Source organism: Nycticebus coucang, chromosome 15 (assembly GCF_027406575.1).
Source record: "Nycticebus coucang isolate mNycCou1 chromosome 15, mNycCou1.pri, whole genome shotgun sequence".
Classification (NCBI taxonomy): domain Eukaryota; kingdom Metazoa; phylum Chordata; class Mammalia; order Primates; family Lorisidae; genus Nycticebus; species Nycticebus coucang.
Window position 1 is genome coordinate 40805467 of NC_069794.1, and position 19132 is coordinate 40824598.

Consider the following 19132-nt stretch of genomic DNA (forward strand, 5'->3'; position numbering starts at 1 on the left):
ATGGAACAGTTTGAATGAATAATTTGTCAGTTTTTAACCTGCAATTTTTCAAATATCATCAAAACTTATATTTTTAAAAAAATGTAAAGAAGATTGAGTGTCTACCTAACGAGGTATAGCACATTTCAATTACTTAATATCATACAGGAATTAAATAAATAAATATATATATATATAATATTAAGGGGATACTAGCTGAATTTTAAATAGAATTTGCTATTTTAAAAATGCAACAAATCCAAATGATGCAGGCCACCTTTATGTAATCTAAACAATTAGAGGGGGGAAAAAAGATGTATTACTCTTGTAGTATTTCTAAATTCCTGTAAATTTATGCCTTCATAAATTGCATGAAGTTGCCAACTCTGACCTCCCTACCCACCATGAATATTTACTGAGACAATCATGACCATAGTATCTGAAAGTACTTAGAGACTTTAAAATATTCTACAATAATAGTTAAGCAATGTTGGTGATATGTTTCATAATACTAGAGTTGATGAAATGAGATTGGAAGTGCTTGCAAAATGTGACTTTTCTCCATTAGACAGAGCTTTATCTGGGTTTTAATGTTGTCATTTGTGACTTGCTGGAGAATACTTAAGTATGTACAACGTATATCCTTACAATTAATATTATTTCATAACCTGATATTCCTTGCTCTCCACACAATCCATTGGCTATTAAAACTTATTTTATGGCAAGAAAAAGAAAAATATAAATTAATAAATGCTAGACTCTCTTTAATTCTATGAATGTTTCTTTGATTTTTTCTTAAGTACTAAAGTATAGTATTAGGACAACACTTCAGAGATTTCATGTAAGCAACATGTTTACAAGTCTAACTCCATCTTTCAGACTGCCACCTTGCTCTGATGCAAGCAATATTAGAGTATGATTTTGCTGATGGTTGCTTAAATGATTTTAATTAAGTTTTCAGATTAGGTTATGTGGCAAATAATTCTCTTCTTTTAATCTGCTTCTTTCATAAGAGACTTTAAACCAAAAATCTACTGGTGAACATCTCTCTCTCCCACCCAGTAGATGAAATCAAATTATAGTACACAAAGCAAAAACCTTTTCCTCCTGTTCTGAGATTTTGTTTTTATTTGTTTTTAAATCTATTCTTGCCATAGCAATACTTTATAGGACTCATGTTTGCAAGGTTTTCCTGGCTAAGTAGAAAATCTTGCCAATTCCAAAAATGAAATGATTCCAAAATGTCATGTTGAATTTTCTCCTGAGGACACTGGCGGAAACGTTTCAAAAGTGTCATAATGTATACTGATTATACCAGAACTGAGCCACTGTATCAGAAATACCTTAAAATTGGACATTGAGGATTACAGGTGAGAATTTTTCCTCCAATAAAATAATCGGTGTTGAATTAGGCGCTAATTTTACATAGCATCAGGAACAACACCTAACTTAGCTCCAAACCATCTTGGAGTCTGCGATTACCTGTGGAATTTGAACATACTTCTGTTCTCACTAGGACCCTTCGATTGGTTATTTCTCCCTGTTGTCTTGCTACTGACTTCTGCTAAGATGATTCCCTCTCTGATTAATCTACAGTAGGAAATAGTAGCTCATGTTGTGATTTCTCTCCTTCAAAGCTGTTTAGAAATAATCACAAAATAGTATTATATTTTTAAGCAACATTACTCTGGCAAAAAGAGATTGAAGCAGGGAGTAGATGGGAAAGGGAAGGGGGGGAGGGAATGGTGTGATACAAAAAGTTATAAATTGATGAGATATTTCAAAAAGTAACTTTTAAGAATGTACTTGTCAGAGCCAGCTTCATGGCATGGGTGTCTCCCTTTGAAATTCTTAATTATTTTGCACTGGGGTTTGTAATTGTGTAGCCAATCTCTGATCATCCTAAGAATCTAAGTAAAACAAATCCCTCTTTATTTATTTATCTATTTGTTTATTTTAGGTCTTACATACTGTTAACTTCCTTCTTGAGAACTCTGCCAATTGCTGCAAAAAAATTTTATTCTGAAATTGGTATGATAACCTTTTTCATAAAGAGATGCAAATCTCATGACCTTGGGAACTTTCACTTACCCTATAACTGAAACCATTGATTATGTTGAGTAGACCAATGCCTAAAGAAATACTCATTATTTGGAACAGTAATTAAGCTTTTAATCATTCTTTGGACTGCATAAATCAACTCTCTGGCAGAGATGTCCACAACAGTAGCTGTGAAAAGAAATGCCCAGGTTCAGACATAAGAAAGAGGTTATTTTTTCATAGCAGTGGGAACTGAGAAAAGAAGATAGGCATTGAGATTTATTCAGTTGGCTGATTTTTTTACTTCCCTGTTTCCTTCATCAGCTTGGGTTTTAGGCAAGTTGAAACAGAGAGATAATTCTCTACTTTGTTTATTTAGAGACGGGTGAAATGAAACACAGGTAGTTAGAAAAAGCTAGCAGTGATGGGTTTGCATTGGAGAAGGCAGAGGTTGATGTGATGTGAATGAAAGGATCTCCTAGGATCCTTCTACCAGCTAAGAAAGCCACACTTTATTCATTTCATCTTGATTTTCTAGTTTGTTTGTATAGAGGCTTCCATAGTAGTCTCAGATAATATTTTGTATCTCTGTGTTATCAGTTGTAATGTCTTCTTTTCTCATGTCTATTTTTTTAAATATTTAAATTCATATAGAATATTTACATTTTTAAGTTATATTTTTGAAATTAGAAGATGAAGTACAGCATAAGTGTTACAACAAAGAAAATAAAAATATACAAGACAAAAATAGACAAGAGTTGGAACATATTCTTCTTAGTAAAGTATCTCAAGAATGGAAGAAAAAAATATCCAATGTACTCAGCCCTACTATGAAACTAATTTACGGCTTTCACATGAAAGCTATAACCCAGTTATAACCCAAGAATAGGGGGACGGGGGAAAGGGAGGGAAGGGAGGGGGGAGGTGGGCAGAGGGAGGGTGATTGGTGGGATTACACCTGCGGTGCATCTTACAAGGGTATATGTGAAACTTAGTAAATGTAGAATGTAAATGTCTTAACACAATAACTAAGAAAATGCCAGGAAGGCTATGTTAACCAGTGTGATGAAAATGTGTCAAACAGTCTATAAAACCAGTATATGGTGCCCCATGATCACATTAATGTACACAGCTATGATTTAATAATAAAAAAAATCAAAACTCAAGCCCAGCCCCGGCCAAAAAAAAAAAAAAAAAAAAAACTCAAAAAAAAAATAGAGTTAACAGTAAAAATACAACTATCTGGAACGTGGAAACTTTTTGTCAGAAAGTTACATCTTCTTAATCTGATTGTCCAAATCATTAAAATATGGATGATTCAATGCTATTTTGCCAGAAATTCATTTGGCAGGATCATAGACTAACATTTTTGAGAGCAAATCTAAGTCATTTTCATCCAAGTTTTTGACATGGGACGCTAGACTTTCTGGTTTCCACTTGGGAAATGTATTCTTATAGTCCTGTAAAGATTCTACTTCTGGCCACACTTCATTATTGGGAGTGCCCAAAGCTCTGAAAATCCTGAAGAGTTGATCAATTTCTGAATCCCCATGGAAAAGTGGTTTCTTAGTTGCTAGTTCTGCAAATATGGTGCCTAAACTCCAAATGTCAACTGGAGTTGAGTCACGAGCTGATCCCAACAATACTTCTGGGGATCTGTACCAGAGTGTTACTACCTCATGTGTATATGCCCGAATAGGTATTCCACAAGCTTTGGCAAGGCCAAAATCAGCCAGTTCAATTGTTCTTTTGTCATCAATCAGGAGATTTTGAGGTTTTAAGTCTCGGTGAAGAACACTTCTAGAGTGACAAAACAAAATCCCCTGGAGGATTTGGTATAAATAACTCTTAACAAGTGAAGAATTCATGAACTGACCAGGAAGGATAGAATCCAAGTATTTCTTGAGGTCCATGGAAAGAAATTCAAAGATGAGATATAATCTGTAATCCTGCACAAGCACATTTTGAAGACTGACTATATTTGGATGGCGAAGTTCTTTTAATAGAGAAATTTTCCGAATTGCAGTGCTAGGAACCCCTTCCTCTTCACTTTCTAGTCTGATTTTCTTCATGGCTACAACTTGACCTGCAGTTTTGTGTCTACCCTTATACACAACTCCATAGGTATCCTCTCCAATTTTCTCTATTTTGGTATAGTCTATAGTTCTATAGTTAAACGATAAGTATGGCAGATCCTCAGCAACTCTACCCGGCTTATTGTCTTGCAGTGGTTGTGGTGGCAGCTACCACCTTAGCATCGCTACTCTCTCAACTTCCAGGAGTCAGCTTCTATTTTTTTTTTTTTTATTCTTCTCTTTTTATTTTTCTACCTTTTTGATGTAGGCATTTAAAGTGTTTAAACTTTATCTTAGCACAGTTTTTACTATATCACACAGGTTTTGGTATGTTTTGTTTTTATGTTCATTAATTTTAGGAAGTTTTTAAATTTAATTTTAATTTCTTTGTTTAATCACTGATCATTCAGGAACATGCCGTTTAATTTCCACATGTTTGTATAGTTTGTGGAGTTTGTCTCAGTATTGACTTCTAGCTTTATTCCACTGTGGTCTGAAGAGATATTTGATATGATTTTGATTATTTTTTTTTTTTACTTTGCAAAGATGTGTTTTGTGGCCCAAAATATGGTCTGTCTTTGAGAGTTTCCTGTTCTGATGGAAGGAATGTATATTCTGTACTTTTTGTGTAGATGTGTTGTGTAAATGTTGGTAAGTCCATTTTTTCTAAAATTTAATTCATATCCAATGTTTCTTTGTTGATTTTTTTTGTCTTGATGATTTTCCTAGTGCTGTGAGAAGTGTGGGGAGGTTGTTGTGTTGCTATCTTTCTTCCTTTATGTTTAGTAATTTTTTCTATGAATTTGGGTTCTCCAATGTTGGGTGTAAGCATATTTAGGATTATCACATCCTCTTGATGAACTGATTACTTTTCATTACATGATAACCTTCTTTTGTCATTTCTTACTGTTTCTAATTTAAAGTCTGTTTGTTCCACCCTGAGTAAGAACAAGACCCCATTGCAACTAAAATCAGAAAAATTAGCCAGGCATTATGGCAGGTGCCTGTACTCTCAGCTACTTGGGAAGCTGAGGCAGAAAGACTGCTTGAGCCCACAGATTTGAAGTTGTTGTGAGCTCTGATGAAGCCTTGGCACTCAACTAGGGTGGCAGAATGAGACTCTGTCTCAAAAATAAACAAATAATTAAATAAAGTCTGTTTTATTTGATTGAATTGTGGCTGCTCCCACTTGTTTTTGGTTTCTGTTAGTGTGGAAATTTCTTTTAATCCCTTTTTCTTCAGTTTATGTGTTTCTTTTCGAGTAACATGAGTTTCTTGTAAGCAGTACAGTGCTAAATTATTTTTATTTAATTTAATTAATTAATTAATTTATTTATTTATTTATTTATTTATTGTAGCGACAGAGTTTCACTTTATTGCCCACAGTAGAGTGCCATGGCATCACACAGCTCAGCAACCTCCAACTCCCAGGCTCAGGCTATTTCCTTGCCTCAGGCTCCCAAGTAGCTGGAACTACAGGTACCCGCCACAACACCCAGCTGTTTTTTGTTGCAGTTTTGGCCGGGGCAGGTTTGAACCCACCACCCTTGGTATATGAGTCCAGCGCCCTGCCCACTGAGCCATAAGCACCACCCAAGTTAAATCATTTTTAAAAAATTTATTCTGCCAATCTATATCTTTTAGGTGTAGCATGTAATACATTTACATTCAAGAGTAATATTTATGTGTAAGGTTTTTTTTCTTTTGCTAATGTTAGTTGATTTCTAGTTGTTTTATAAATGGTTTCGTTCCTTTGTGTTTGCTCTTTTCTATCATCTTGCCCTTTATTTCCTTTCTTCCTTCCTTCATGTGGTCATCTCAAAAAAACCTCTGAGTTTCATATTTTTTATTTTTTGTAATAGTGAATATTATCTTTCATCTCTGTGTTTTAAAAAAATGTTTTTGAGCATTTCTTATATGACCAGTCTAGTGGTATGGTTCCAGTGTATTCTCTCAGCATTGCTTGCCTGAGAAGGACTTCATTTCTCTCGCAGTTACGAAGGTTATTCTAGTAGAACGTAAGTTTCTTGACTAGCAGGTTTTTTATTTTTTTTTCTTTTAGCACTTTGAAAATACCACTCTGTTCCCTTTGGTATGTAAAGCTTCTTCTGAGAGATCACTCAGAGTATAATGGAGTTTTCTTTATACATGGCAATATGTTTTTATCTTGTTAATTTTTAAATTCTCTCTCTCACTTCAGCTTTAATCATCAGGCTATAATATGTGATGGTGATGTCCTTTTGCAATGTATTTGTCTGAGAATCATTGGACCTCCTGTCTCTGAATGTCTAACTCTCTTGCTTTTCCACATAATTTATCATTGATTATGTCCCTAAATTTTTTGATTTTTCTTTCCTCTCTGCAATACTAGTAATTCATAAGTTCTATTATATTATGTGGTCCCAGACATCTTGAAGGCTTTGTTCATTCATTATTATTTTTTTCCTTATCCTGTCCAACTGAATTATTTCAAAATACCAATCTTTGAATTCTGAGATTCTTTCTTCTGCTTAATCTAGTGTGTTTTCGAAGCTTCTGTATGTGTTTTGCGTTTCCTACAATGAATTTTTCAGAACCAGAATTTCTGGTTAGTTTTTTTCAGATATCTACAACCTTTGTTTTTTAAATTTCAGATTAATGTAGGGGTACAAACAGATTCCTTAAAATCTGATTATGTATGTGTGTCCCACATGCTGGTAGTGTGCTAAAAGCCTGTGTGATATACTCATTGGTGGGAATTTACCCAATCCTTTCTCTTTTCCCCACTTGAATTTCATTGAGTTTTTTTTTTTTTTCCCGTGTCAGCATGTAGATATTAATCTACTAGTTCCAATTTAGCATTGGATACATGTGCTGTTTGTTTATTCATTCCTGTCACACTTCCCTTACGAGAATTGTCTCCAATTCCATCCAGGTTCTTGCCTAAGTTACATAGTGTCCGTCTTTTATGGCTGAATAATGTTCCATGGTATAAATATATGACAATTTATTAACCCATTCCTGTGTGGAAGGGCACTTGGGTTATTTCCACATCTTTGTGATTATAAATTGTGCTGCTATTAAAATTCAAGAGAAAATGTTTTTATGGTAGAATACCTTCCCCCCCCCCCAGGGTAAATACTTAGTAATGAGATTGCAGGATCAAATAGTAGGTCTAATTTTAGCTTTTTGAGTAATCTTCATATTGCATTATACAGAGGTTGCACCAGTTTGCAGTCTCACCAACACTGTGTAAGTGTTCCTTTCTCACCACATCTATGTAAACATCTGTTGTTTGGGGAAATTAATGATCTAAGCCATTTTCTCTAGGGTGAGGTGAAATCTAAGGGTGTGTTTTCAGTGAGTGTCTTCTAAAAAATATATAAAAATATTTTAGTATTTTATTTTTGTTTGGTTACTATTTTTATCAAAGAGTCAGGCCTTGGTTCTGATATTTATATTTCAAAATATTTTAATTTTATACCCTATTAATATCATATTTAATTGATGAATCAAAATTGTATACATTTGTTGGGTACAGTGATGTTTATATATATGTATACAGTGTGAATAAGAGGATTTATTTTTATCCCAGACTTCTAATCTTTGTTTGTATGTGGAATATTTGGTGAAATAAATATATTTATTCTGATTTTTTATTTACATGTATAAAATTCTATCCTATAACTTTAAAATATATATTTAATTTTTCTATGCATCTTTATTTACCCAATTTTTCTGTCTCTAGTTAAAGTTTTGATTATTTTCTCATATGATTTAGGAGGAATACACACCATTTCTATGTTTTAGTAGTTATCCTTACTGGTTTAAGATTCACATAGAGTAAATCCACAAAGTCTGAACATAGTAAGTCTCTCTCTCCTTCAGAAATATAGAAGCACATGTACCCATTTAATCACTGCTATTACCCCAATTTGACTAATTTTCATTGTGGTACTCTTTTTCTATATTATGTAAAATTACTATTGATTATGCTAGTTCCATGTCATTTCTATGCCTTCCAAATTAGTAATGATTACAATTTATAATTTTTTGTTAATAGTTACTGAGATTTATTTCTATATGTGGCATTGATACAATCACCATTACTTCTTTCATATAAGATTTTAAGTCTTGGATAGTTTTTCCTCCTTTTTTGGTTCACCCTTTAAAAGTTACTTTATTGAGAGTGTATCAACATAAACTCCATCAGGTTCTTTTTGTACATTATTTATCTTTTATATTTAAATGAAAGTTTGACTATACAACATCACTGGGAAGTATATTTTCTCTTCAGAAGTTACATGTATGTTTTTAATGTTTTGACTTTAGCTGTTCAGATAAGACTTTTGCGGGGTATCTGAGTTACATTTCCTCCTTTGGAAAACCCTACGTTTTGTACCTGCCCCCTCTTTGACTTTATATCTCAAATGCCTAGAGCAACATCTATTCTTGTTTCTTTGCGTATGTGTGTGGCCAACTCTATTATTTTTTCTACATAACAAAATACCACAAACTCAGTAGTTTAGAATAGTACACATTTTTAAAATCTAATAGTTCTGTTGATCAGAAGTCTGGTCAAAGATTTTCTGGGTCTTCTGCTTCAAGGTTTCCCTAGGCTGCCATCCAGATGTTGGTCAGGTACTGCCATCCCATCAGAAGCCCGAGAGAGGAAAATGATGTTTCCAAGCTCTGTTGGTCATTGAGAGAATTTATATCAATAGAGACTCTTTTTCATTGCTAGGTTAGAGGAAATGAGCTGCCAAATTGTGAGAAATCCACATGGCATGGATCTGCTGATGGCCTCCAGGAACCGAGAGCAGCCTCTGGCTGACAGCCAGTGGGAAAATGAGGATCCAAGTCCTATAACAGCAAGGACATTATTTCCATCCACCAATGGAGTAAGTTAGGGAGTGGATTCTTCTCCATTTGAGCCTCCAGATGAAAATGCGGCCCCTCTAACATCTTGATTGTAGCCTTGTGAGTCCCTGAGAAGACTCAGCTAATAAATGCCCAGACCTCTAACCTAAGAAAAGTAGGAAATAATAAATATGAATATAGTTCTATTAAACATATAATCATACACTATATACAACAGAAAATTAATATACCAGCTATCTCAGTTACCTAAAACTGAAGTAATTCCCAAGATATGGGACTTGGGGTTTTAAGTCTAGGATAGTCATGAGCAAACTGGAGCAAATTAATTGTCTTAAAATTCCTTTATTTTCTTAGTGATTCAGATGTGTATATTAAAAGACAGTTGTTATAATTTTTTTGCCAAAGTTTATAGACTTAATATACAAAAATTATTTTTTCATGATATGTACTTTACAATATTTCTGGGAAGACAACTCCTGAATAGAGTACTAGAATTAAATGAATTTAGCTTGTTATACTCAAAAGGATAATATTGTGACCAGGAAATTACCTTTTAAAAAGGTAGAATATGAAACAACCAAAATGTAACATGGTTGTATCTGGCCAATATATTTTTCTCTCAGCATATTTATAAAAGTAATATGAACCTTATAGGAGAATAGATAAAGAGGAAATATTAACCTCTAGTTTTATCAGGTAGATATAACTTTATGATTTTGTTTTCATTTTAAAAATGTAATTGATTTAATAGTAAGGATTGTTACTCAGTTATTATGCCTCTTTCTGCATTTATGATTTCATCTTGAAGTATCAATGATCTTGTGGTCACTTAATGGCTGCACGCTATAAGCCCTTGCCAAGTGTTGACAGGTGTCTTAAACAAGAGCCAAGTCATGTTGGCAACTTCCTTGGATTCATTCCTTGGTCCAATCAGAAAGTACTCAGACTAGTAGACACACAAAGACAGTTTGAGACACATGCCAGCATGTATCCTTTCAAGCTTTGCCAGATTCTTACACCAGGCTGCATGTTGACTAATGAATAGCTAGCTGTATGAAATGCAGTAACCACTACATGTCCAAAAATCCTTTCATTCACCTACTGAGCCAGAGATCAAATCAAGAATGATTGGATTCATCATATGCTGATGTGAACCTGCACCAGAACTTAGCTATGTCACTGTTTCTAAAAACCTTCTAAAAGAGTGAAATGAATTAAATAATCATATAGGATATGGACTAAATGCTCAATATGTTTAAATCTAAATCTAAGAGTTCAAATCTAAGCTCTAACACATAGAGGTGCATATAACCATGGGCAAATTGACTTCATTAAGAGTCTTTTCCCTCATTCCAAAAATGAGTATAATAACATTCCCTACTTCACTGAGTTGCTATAAAGATCAAATGATTTTATATTCCTAAAATATATAGAATAGTATCTAGCATATTATAATCATTATCTAAATGTTCACTACTATTGTTTTTCCCTCATTTAAAATGTTAAAACCACAGCTATAGAAGTAGTTTCAAAAATATTAGTCTTTTCTTATAAAACTGATGAAATCAAAAGAAAAGACATTGCCCTGATTTTTATTGAGAGTATGTTATCAAGATCTGTAAATTCTGAGACATTATAAAATGGAAAATGAAATACAGATCACATGGCCACCACGAATAGATTTAGAGAGTTATGTGTTTTGGTTCTTACTCAGTATCCATCAACGCATGCACATTATGGATTATAAACTTCAGTGAACAGGAGAATTACCTGGAGAACTTTGAAAAATCACAGTTGTTAAATGCCACCCTGGAAGATTCTCATTCAATGAATCTGTGATGGGTTTGAGGAATAGGTATTATTAAGAAGCTTCTTGAATTAATCTTAGGATCAACCAGTTTAAATAACAATGATCTTGAAAAATTTTTCTGAAGATATTGAGCCTGTGTTGATCCAGGTCTCCTTGCTAGGAACACTCAGGTAGTCTATTCAACTGCATTAAGTATGACATGGTTGATAATTTTCTAGTGTCAAATACTCAAGTGCACACCGTTTTTAGTTAGTTGGAATATCATAAAGCTATTCCCTTCTCCTTCCAGCCATAAAATTGCCCAGTTTATCAAATGGAAGAACTGATAGTCTGATGCTAATGAGAAAACCAGTAGGCATGCCTTAACATAGATCATTTTAGATAATTAGTTGTTTATTTCAACATATATGCCTTATGTGTTTTTAAAATATTTAATAAGCATGTTGTCATTTACTTTGTACACTTAAATATTTATTTTTATTTTGGTAAAATAATTTCAACTGAAATATATTTATAGGTTTAAAAAAATGCAAGCCCCCCCCACATTTGTACCCTTGCTCTGAATAGAGTAACAGGAATGAAATCACAGTAGAGTTGGCAGTTAGAGTCAAAGATCAGCTGGACTCACTTTCTCATTTTATAAATGAGAAGACGATGTTAAGGCTATCAAATGTGAGTTGACCTTCACGAGGTCTCAGATCTCATTAGTAGGTTTTTAAATTCTAGAAAACTGTCCAAATGTCAGGCCAATATCCTTCTTTAAGCTCTTGGCCTTAAAATAATTCTAACTTCACATTTTTTGTTGTTGTTGAGTTTTTATTAATATTTTAAGAGGAAATTTGGAAGTTATACAAATGAAAGTTTTCTATGATTAAATTTCTCATTAAAAGCCTAATGGGATTTTTAAATAAGACCTTGAATGTCATTAATTTGCCAATTTTAAGTATCTTATTTTTGCAAAGAGAATCCTAGTTAATATAACCTTTTTAATATAAGCTGATGCAATTGAATCTCCTTTCCCTACTGTGAATTCTGTAATAAGAAGGTTGTTCATTGGTGCCTAAGTGTTCCAAGAATCCTTCGTGATTTTTATTTCTTTTTTTTGCCCAGATGGAGTTAATTTCCTTCATTAGAGCATGCTAGACAGATAGATGTAGGAAGCTGAGCTTTGCCAGCTGTGTAAATTTTCCCTTTCTTAGCTTTTACTAGGCAGGACAGTTACAGAGACTCTGCCGGGAAAAAAAAAGTGACCATCTAGAAGGGCACCTGTAGAGAACAAGTTAATAGAATCTTTTTTACTATGTGATTTTTAAAGGAATAATAAATATGGACTGAATCCTACTTGACCTTTAGTTTAATAAGAAGAAGGTTTTTAAAAGAACACAAAACCTAACAGGGTAAATATCACAGAAAGGGCACAGAACACATCCAGAGGTTTTGTATGACTTCAATTTTATTGGATATTATTTTTCCTTAACTTTTTGTGTTTACAATGTGGCCCCTAAAACTTTTAGCTTAGTACCAATTTTTAAATTAATAGACTTACTTTTTAAGAGCAGTTTTATTTTTATACAATATTAAGCAGAAAGTACGGAGAGCTCACATAAACTCTTCCCAACTCCTTTATTATTTACACATTGCTTTGGTGTGACACATTCACACAGTTGATGAGCCCATGGTGATATAGCAATTTTAACTCATATCTATATATTAATTAAGGTTCTCATTTTTATAAATTTTGGCAAATACTAGTTATATGCATTCATTACTCCAGTATCATAAAAAATAGTTTCACTACCCCCAAATCCTGTAGTTCATTTATTTATTCTTCCCACCAAACCCTTAAACAACCAATTTTTCTTGTATTTCTCATCTTGCCTTTTCCAGAATGTCATATAGTCACAATTATACAACCTGTAGCCTTTTTAGAATGGTTTCATTCTTTTAGAAATATACCTCTGATATTCCTCCATGTCTTTTGGGGACTTGATAGTGTGTTACTTTCAGTTGTTGAATGATATTTTATTGTATGGTTATATGAGTACACCATTGGTTTCTTGTTTTGTTGGAGACAGAATCTCACTTCATCCCCCTTGGTAGAGTGCCTTTGGCATCATAGCTCACAGCAACTTTAAACTCTTGGGGTCAAGTGATCCTCTTGCTTGAGCCACCCAAGTAGCTGGGACTACAGGCACCCAGCACAACACCCAGGTAGAGACAGGGTCTCACTCTTGCTCAGGCTGGTCTTGAACTCCTGAGATCAAGCAATTCACCTGCCCCAGCCTCCCAGAGTGCTAGGACTACAGACATGAGCCACTGTGCCTGTCCTTAATGATCCTTTTTTAATTTCTGATATTAGTAATTTATCCTTTCTCTGTTTTTGTTTTGGTTAGTCTGAGTAGGGGTTTATCAGTCTTATTAATCTTCTCCAAAAACCAACTTTTGGTTTCTTTGGTTTTCTCCATTTTTCTGGGTTCAGTTTGATTTATTTATTCTCTGATTCTTATTATTTATTTTCTTCTGGCTTACTTTAATTTTATTCTCTGTTCCTGGTTTCTGGGGGTTGAAGTATAAATATTGATTTTAGATCTTTTAAAATATTTATATACAATGCTCTGAATACTGCATTAATTCCTTTTTTTTTTTTTTTTTTTTGAGACAGACTCTCACTTTGTCACCCCCTGGTAGAGTGCCATGGTGTCATAGTTCACAACAACTTCAGACTCTTACACTCAAGTAATTCTCTTGCCTCAGCTTCCTGAGTAGGTGGGACTACAAACACTTGCCACAATGCCCAGCTGGTTTTTAGAGACGGGGGCTCACTCTAGCGCAGACTGGTCTGGAACTCCTTGTGAACTCAGAAGATCCACCACTTTGGCCTCCCAGAGTGCTGGGTTTATAGGCGTTAACCACCTAGGTACTGAATTCAATGCTTCCTACATATACTGATAGATTGAATATTAATGTTCATTTAGTTAAAATATGTCTAAAATTACCTTTAATATTCTTATTGACTATGTGTTATTTAGTGGTGTCCAATATCTCCAATTATTTAGGGATATTCCAGCTATCCTTCTTTAATTGATTTTTCCTTTAACTCCACTGTGGTCTGAGAGCATATGTTGCATTATGTCTGTTTTTTTTTTTTTTTTTTAACTTGTTAAAGTGAGAATTTATGGCCAAAATTATCATATATCTTGGTGAATGTTCCATATGAGTTTGAGAATAATATGTGATTTTCTGCTGTTCTATAAATGTCAATTAGATGCAGTTGATTGATGTATATACTTATTTCAAAATCCTTCCAAATTTTTTGTCTGCTGTATCTATCCATTACATATAGATGGGTGTTAAAGTCTCCAACATAGTGGCTTTATCTATTTTTTTTTTTTGAAGTCCTATAGGTTTTTGCTTCACATGTTTGACACCATTGTTAGACACATATTTGTTAAGGATTGTTATGTCTTCTTGGAGAATTGCCCCTTTTGTCAATAGGCAGTGCTACTATTTATATCCTATAAATTATATTTGTCTGAAGTCTGCTGTGAGGGAAAGGAACAAAGCTATTCCAGCTTTCTTCTGGTAACTGTTAGCCCTAATATATCTTTCTCTACAGCTTACTTTTAATCAATGAGAGTCATTAGAATCAAAGTGGGCTTCTTTTATACAACACATAATTGGGTCTTGATATTTTCCATTCTCAGACTTTCTGTAGTTTAGTTATTATACTTAGACTATTCACATTTAAAGTGTCATATTATTAATTTCATATCTATCCATCATATGTGCAACTATATTCTACATGTTGCCTTTTTTTGTCTTTCACTCTTTTGGTGTTTGAGAGTTTTATGTGATTACATTTTTTTCTCTCTCAGCATAACAATTGTATTTCTTTTTTAAAAAATGTAGTGGTTTGCTATACCTTTAAAGGTAATCTGTATTCTCTTTACAGTAACACTGTGCTGTAAAACAGACTCAGTTTTCCCTCCCATCCCTTATAACATGGCTATCATTTACGTCACTTATCTGTGAGCTATAACCAACAAATACATTGCTGTTATTATTATTTAGAACAAATTGTTATCTATTAAATTAAGAAAAAACAAGTTACTTTACCTTCATTACTCTGTATTCATTACTGTTTTTATCTTTATGTTGATCTGAATTTATGATCTATATTATTTTTCCTCACACTGAATAACTTCTTTTAACATTTCTTATGAAGCAGATCTACTGGCAAAAAATTTGCTCTATTTTTGTTTCTTTGAAACAAAAATATTTTTTTTTATTTTTCCTTCATGTCTCAAGGATAATTTTTCTAGGTATAGAATTCTAGGTGGGTGTTTTATTTTTATTTTTTATTCTTTTTACCACTTTAATTACTTTGCACCACTCTTTTCCTGCTTGCACAGTATCCCAAGAAAGGCCCAAAGTAACTCTTACCTTTGTTCCTCTGTAGGTATGTTGTTTCCCCTCCTTCTTGGCTTCTTTCCTGTTTCCTCTTTCTCATTGATTTTATGCAGTTTTAACATAAATGATATGAATAAGTGTAGAATTTTGCTATTTATCTTGGTAAGTATTCTCTGAGATTCTAGGATCTGTGGTTTGCCATCTGCCATCATTTTTAGATAATTCTCGTCCATTATAACTCCAACTATTTTCTTCCTTTCTCTCTTTTTTTGCCATCTAGTATTTCCTATGGACACAGGCTACAACTTTTATAGTTGTTCCATTTTTCTTATATATTATTTTCAAAATTGAATTTTTTTCTCTTTTCAATTATGTTTGGAAGATTCCGTGACCCCATCTTCAGGCTCACTGATTCTTTCATTGGCTATATCTAGCCTATTGATGAGCCCATAAAAGGCATTCATTTATGTTACATTGTTTTCTATTTCTAGCATGTAAGTTCGATTCCTTTTTAGAGCTATTATTATCTCTTTGCCTACATTTCTCATCTGTTTTTTCATATTGTCCATTTTCCCCATTTAGTCTTTTTAAAGTCTCAGTATAATAATTTCAAATTGTCTGCCATGTCTGAATCGGGTTCTAATACTTGCCTTCAGACTGTAATTTTGTTTCTTTGTTTGCTTTCACCTGTTTTGCCTCTTCTCGTTGATGTTGTTAAAAGCCATACATGACGTGTTAGGTAAAAGAAATGAGGTTTTATATTTATCTGGCTGGACGTTAGGATATTTTTGGTGTTTGCTGTTGCTGTGGTATCAGAAGTTAAACTTTCCTCTGCTACCTTTCTGTCTTTCCTAATGTCCCTGGATGTCCCTAGAGCCTCCTCAAATAGTGACTAAGTTTTGTAGTGTTTTTCCTGTTTGTTTTGCTTTTGTTTTTTGTAGCTATGAACTCCTTTTACTATACAGAAGCATTATCGATGTGATTGTAGGGCATGGGGCTTGTGGAAACATTCCATGGTCCAATAATGAAGTCTCAGTCTTTTAATGAGCCTATGCTGGATATTTCATTTCCCTCAGGTCAGTTAAGTTTTGACAAATTTTCAATAGTTTACATGCATGTAAAAGAGTTTAATAGTTTGCATAAGACCAGGATTTGTTAAGAGTAGGGAGCACTAGGGTCATTTCAATATAGTTACTTTTTATTCCCCTTTCCTGGTAGAAGAAAGATGTTTTTTTCTCAGATCTTCACAGTAGGAACTTTGTAGGGCTTCTAGAAATAAAACTCAGAAAGTGTGCCACCCCCCAAGGTTGGAACTCTGAGATTTTTTAACTTTCAAGCTAAGTTCCTAATATTTTGAACTGCATTTTGGCTATTTTTATTTGTAGGAGGAAACTGACAGTACCATAATTATGTACATAAATTATGTACATGAAGTTATTACTAATTTTTATCAGAATTTACATAAAGCCACAAGCAATATAGTTCCTTCAGAGATAAATAAAAAAATCTCTATGTCAACTAACAAAATAGTTACAAGTATATAAAGTTACAGTGAACCAGGAGTAGACCACTGTACTCTAACCTGGGCCACAAAGAAAAAGAAAGATTAGAAAGCTTATTTCTCTGATATAATAAGTCAGTAACCAGATTTAAACCATTATTTTTTTCTCTACTTTTAAAATTCTATTTGAATTATAAATGCCTTATTTAAGTTCATATCTCCACATTTCAAGCAGTTCCTCGTATATAGTACTTCCCAATAAAGGCTTGATAAACATGCTTCATAATGTTATAAAAGGTAAATCTCTTATTGTCAGATGATTTAGAGTAACTAAATTAGTAATTTTACCCTTACTTAATACGCTTCTAAAACATGTTTCAATTTTCTACCACCTCTTGAGAACTCAAACCATGAGTATAAATTCACAGTGCAGACAGTAAAAAACACAGCTGGTAAACCACAGGGCAAATTTGCAAACCCTTGTGTTGCTTGATTTAGTTCAGTTAATTACTGTTTATTTTGAATAATTATGCTATAGTCTGTAGTTCAAAAAACATTTTTTGTCTGAGCAAATTGATAGAAATATTTATCAATGTCTTTAGTTAATGCTTTAATTTCCCCTAGATAATCACTGTAGAATGCAAAATTTAGCTCACTAGTCTACATAATAGGAGTAGATATATGCTTAGCCTTCTCTTTTATGTATTTTTTTTGCTTTATCTTGGTTTTGGAGAAGCAATGAATATTAGTTGTAAACCTGGGAATTCTGACTACCATCTGCTAATCCACCTGCTAAGCCCTTGCATCAACTAATGCTCAGGTGTCATTGAACAAAGGCATTGTTTCTGCCATTAAAGTAAATCTATAAATGTTCTGGCTTTAAGGAGTTTACCTTATTCTTCTTTGCACAGTTGATTGCCCTCAAACACATAGATTTAATACACCTGAAAATTTCCTCTGTCCTTAAAATTTTATTTTATATGTTAATTGCTGCTGCAAGGTGCTTTTCTTTCCCAGTGTTAATCAAAGATAAAATGAAAGAAAAGAATGGCTGCTTTCTTCTCACTGATTGTATTAGGAATAGACAAACCCCTCAGCATTAATTAACCCTTTCACTCATAATCAAACACTTCCCACCTCTTCCTATTCTCTCGTTCACTCCCTAATATGGCTCAAGTGTAGGGAGAAATAATTAACACCCCTTAATATGGAGAGATTTGGTTATGAAGCTGGAGCTGTTTGTCAGTGATGCTGTGGTCATTTCCTAAAAGCAAGGTGGTTGGCCTTCAGTCATCCTAGGATAGGAACTCTTAAAGGAAAGTATTATAAAATTTTAGTAATTTATGTGGTATTTAAAGTAGCCTTGATCAATATATGTAGTCATAGCTACAATCATATATATTTTTTTCTATAAACACAAAAGAGTCCTAAAAGCAAAACATGGGTAGGTCAAAATTCAAGTGTCATTGTGAGTCAACAAACAGGGATAGAATATTAAGTCAGCATGATTTGATCATGAGCTAGGTGCTTGCCAGAATCATTCTGTCCTTTAATAATGATTCATTCTTCTAAATGCACTCTCCATAAAAGTAATTAAATTATAATTGGAATCACACCATCTTCCTAGACTTAACAGGAAGAAATAGATCTCTTGAACAGACCAATATCGAGCACTGAGATTGCAGAAACAATAAAAAAGCTTCCAACCAAATAAAGCCCAGGACCAGATGGCGTCACATCAGAATTCTATCATACCTTCAAAAATGAGCTTGTATGTATACCACAGAAACTATTCCAAAACATTGAGAAGGAAGGAACATGAAGCAAACATCACCTTGATTCCAAAACCGGGAAAGGATCAAACAAAAAAAGAATGACAAGACCAATTTCACTAATGGATATCAATGCAAAAATACCCAACAGAATCTTAGCTAATAGATTGTAGCTACTCATTAAAAAATTATACATCGCAATCAAGTAGGCTTCATCTCAGGGATGCCAGGTTGGTTTAAGATATGCAAATCCGTAAATGAAGCAAAAACAAAGATAATATGATCCTTTCAAGAGATGCAGAAAATGCATTTGCGAAACTTCAGCATCCTTTTCTAAATAGAACATTTAAGAAAATAGGCACAGGTGGCACATTTCTTAAGCTGATTGAAGCCATCTATGACAAACCCACAGCTAACATCATACTGAATGTTATAAAACTGAAAGCTTTTCCACTTAGAACTGGAACCAGAGAAGGATGTCCACTATCAACACTATTATTCAACATAGTTCTGGAAGTTCTAGCCAAAGCAATCTGTTGAGAGAAGAATATAAAAGGAATCCAAATGGGGGCAGAGGAGGTCAAATTCTCCCTCTTCACTAATGATGTGATGTCTAACTTAGAAAACCCCAGAGACTCAAACACAAAATTCCTGGAAGTCATCAGGAAATATAGTAATGTCTCAG

At 33.6% G+C, this 19132-nt stretch overlaps 2 protein-coding genes across 2 annotated transcripts in view; one reads left to right on the forward strand and one right to left on the reverse strand.

The window, feature by feature from the left end:
* The window catches only part of KLHL1 (kelch like family member 1), a 326246-nt gene that overhangs the window by 12611 nt on the left and 294503 nt on the right, over window positions 1–19132 (forward strand). The gene's annotated exons all lie outside the window — the stretch shown is intronic.
* Window positions 3258–4091, reverse strand: LOC128566888 (cyclin-dependent kinase 1-like). The gene is made up of 2 exons (XM_053563986.1): window positions 3866–4091; window positions 3258–3691 (listed from the first exon to the last, which is right to left on the reverse strand). The coding sequence occupies exons 1-2, from the start codon at window positions 4089–4091 to the stop codon at window positions 3360–3362; spliced, it is 558 nt and encodes a 185-aa protein (XP_053419961.1). The 3' UTR covers window positions 3258–3359.

Coding starts and splice junctions, on each gene's coding strand:
- LOC128566888 (XM_053563986.1), bottom strand. CDS start 4,091: ATGAAGAAAATCAGACTAGAAAGTGAAGAGGAAGGGGTTCCTAGCACT. Junction 3,692..3,865: donor GAATTCTTCACTTGTTAAGA/GTTATTTATACC, acceptor CACATGAGGTAG/TAACACTCTGGTACAGATCC.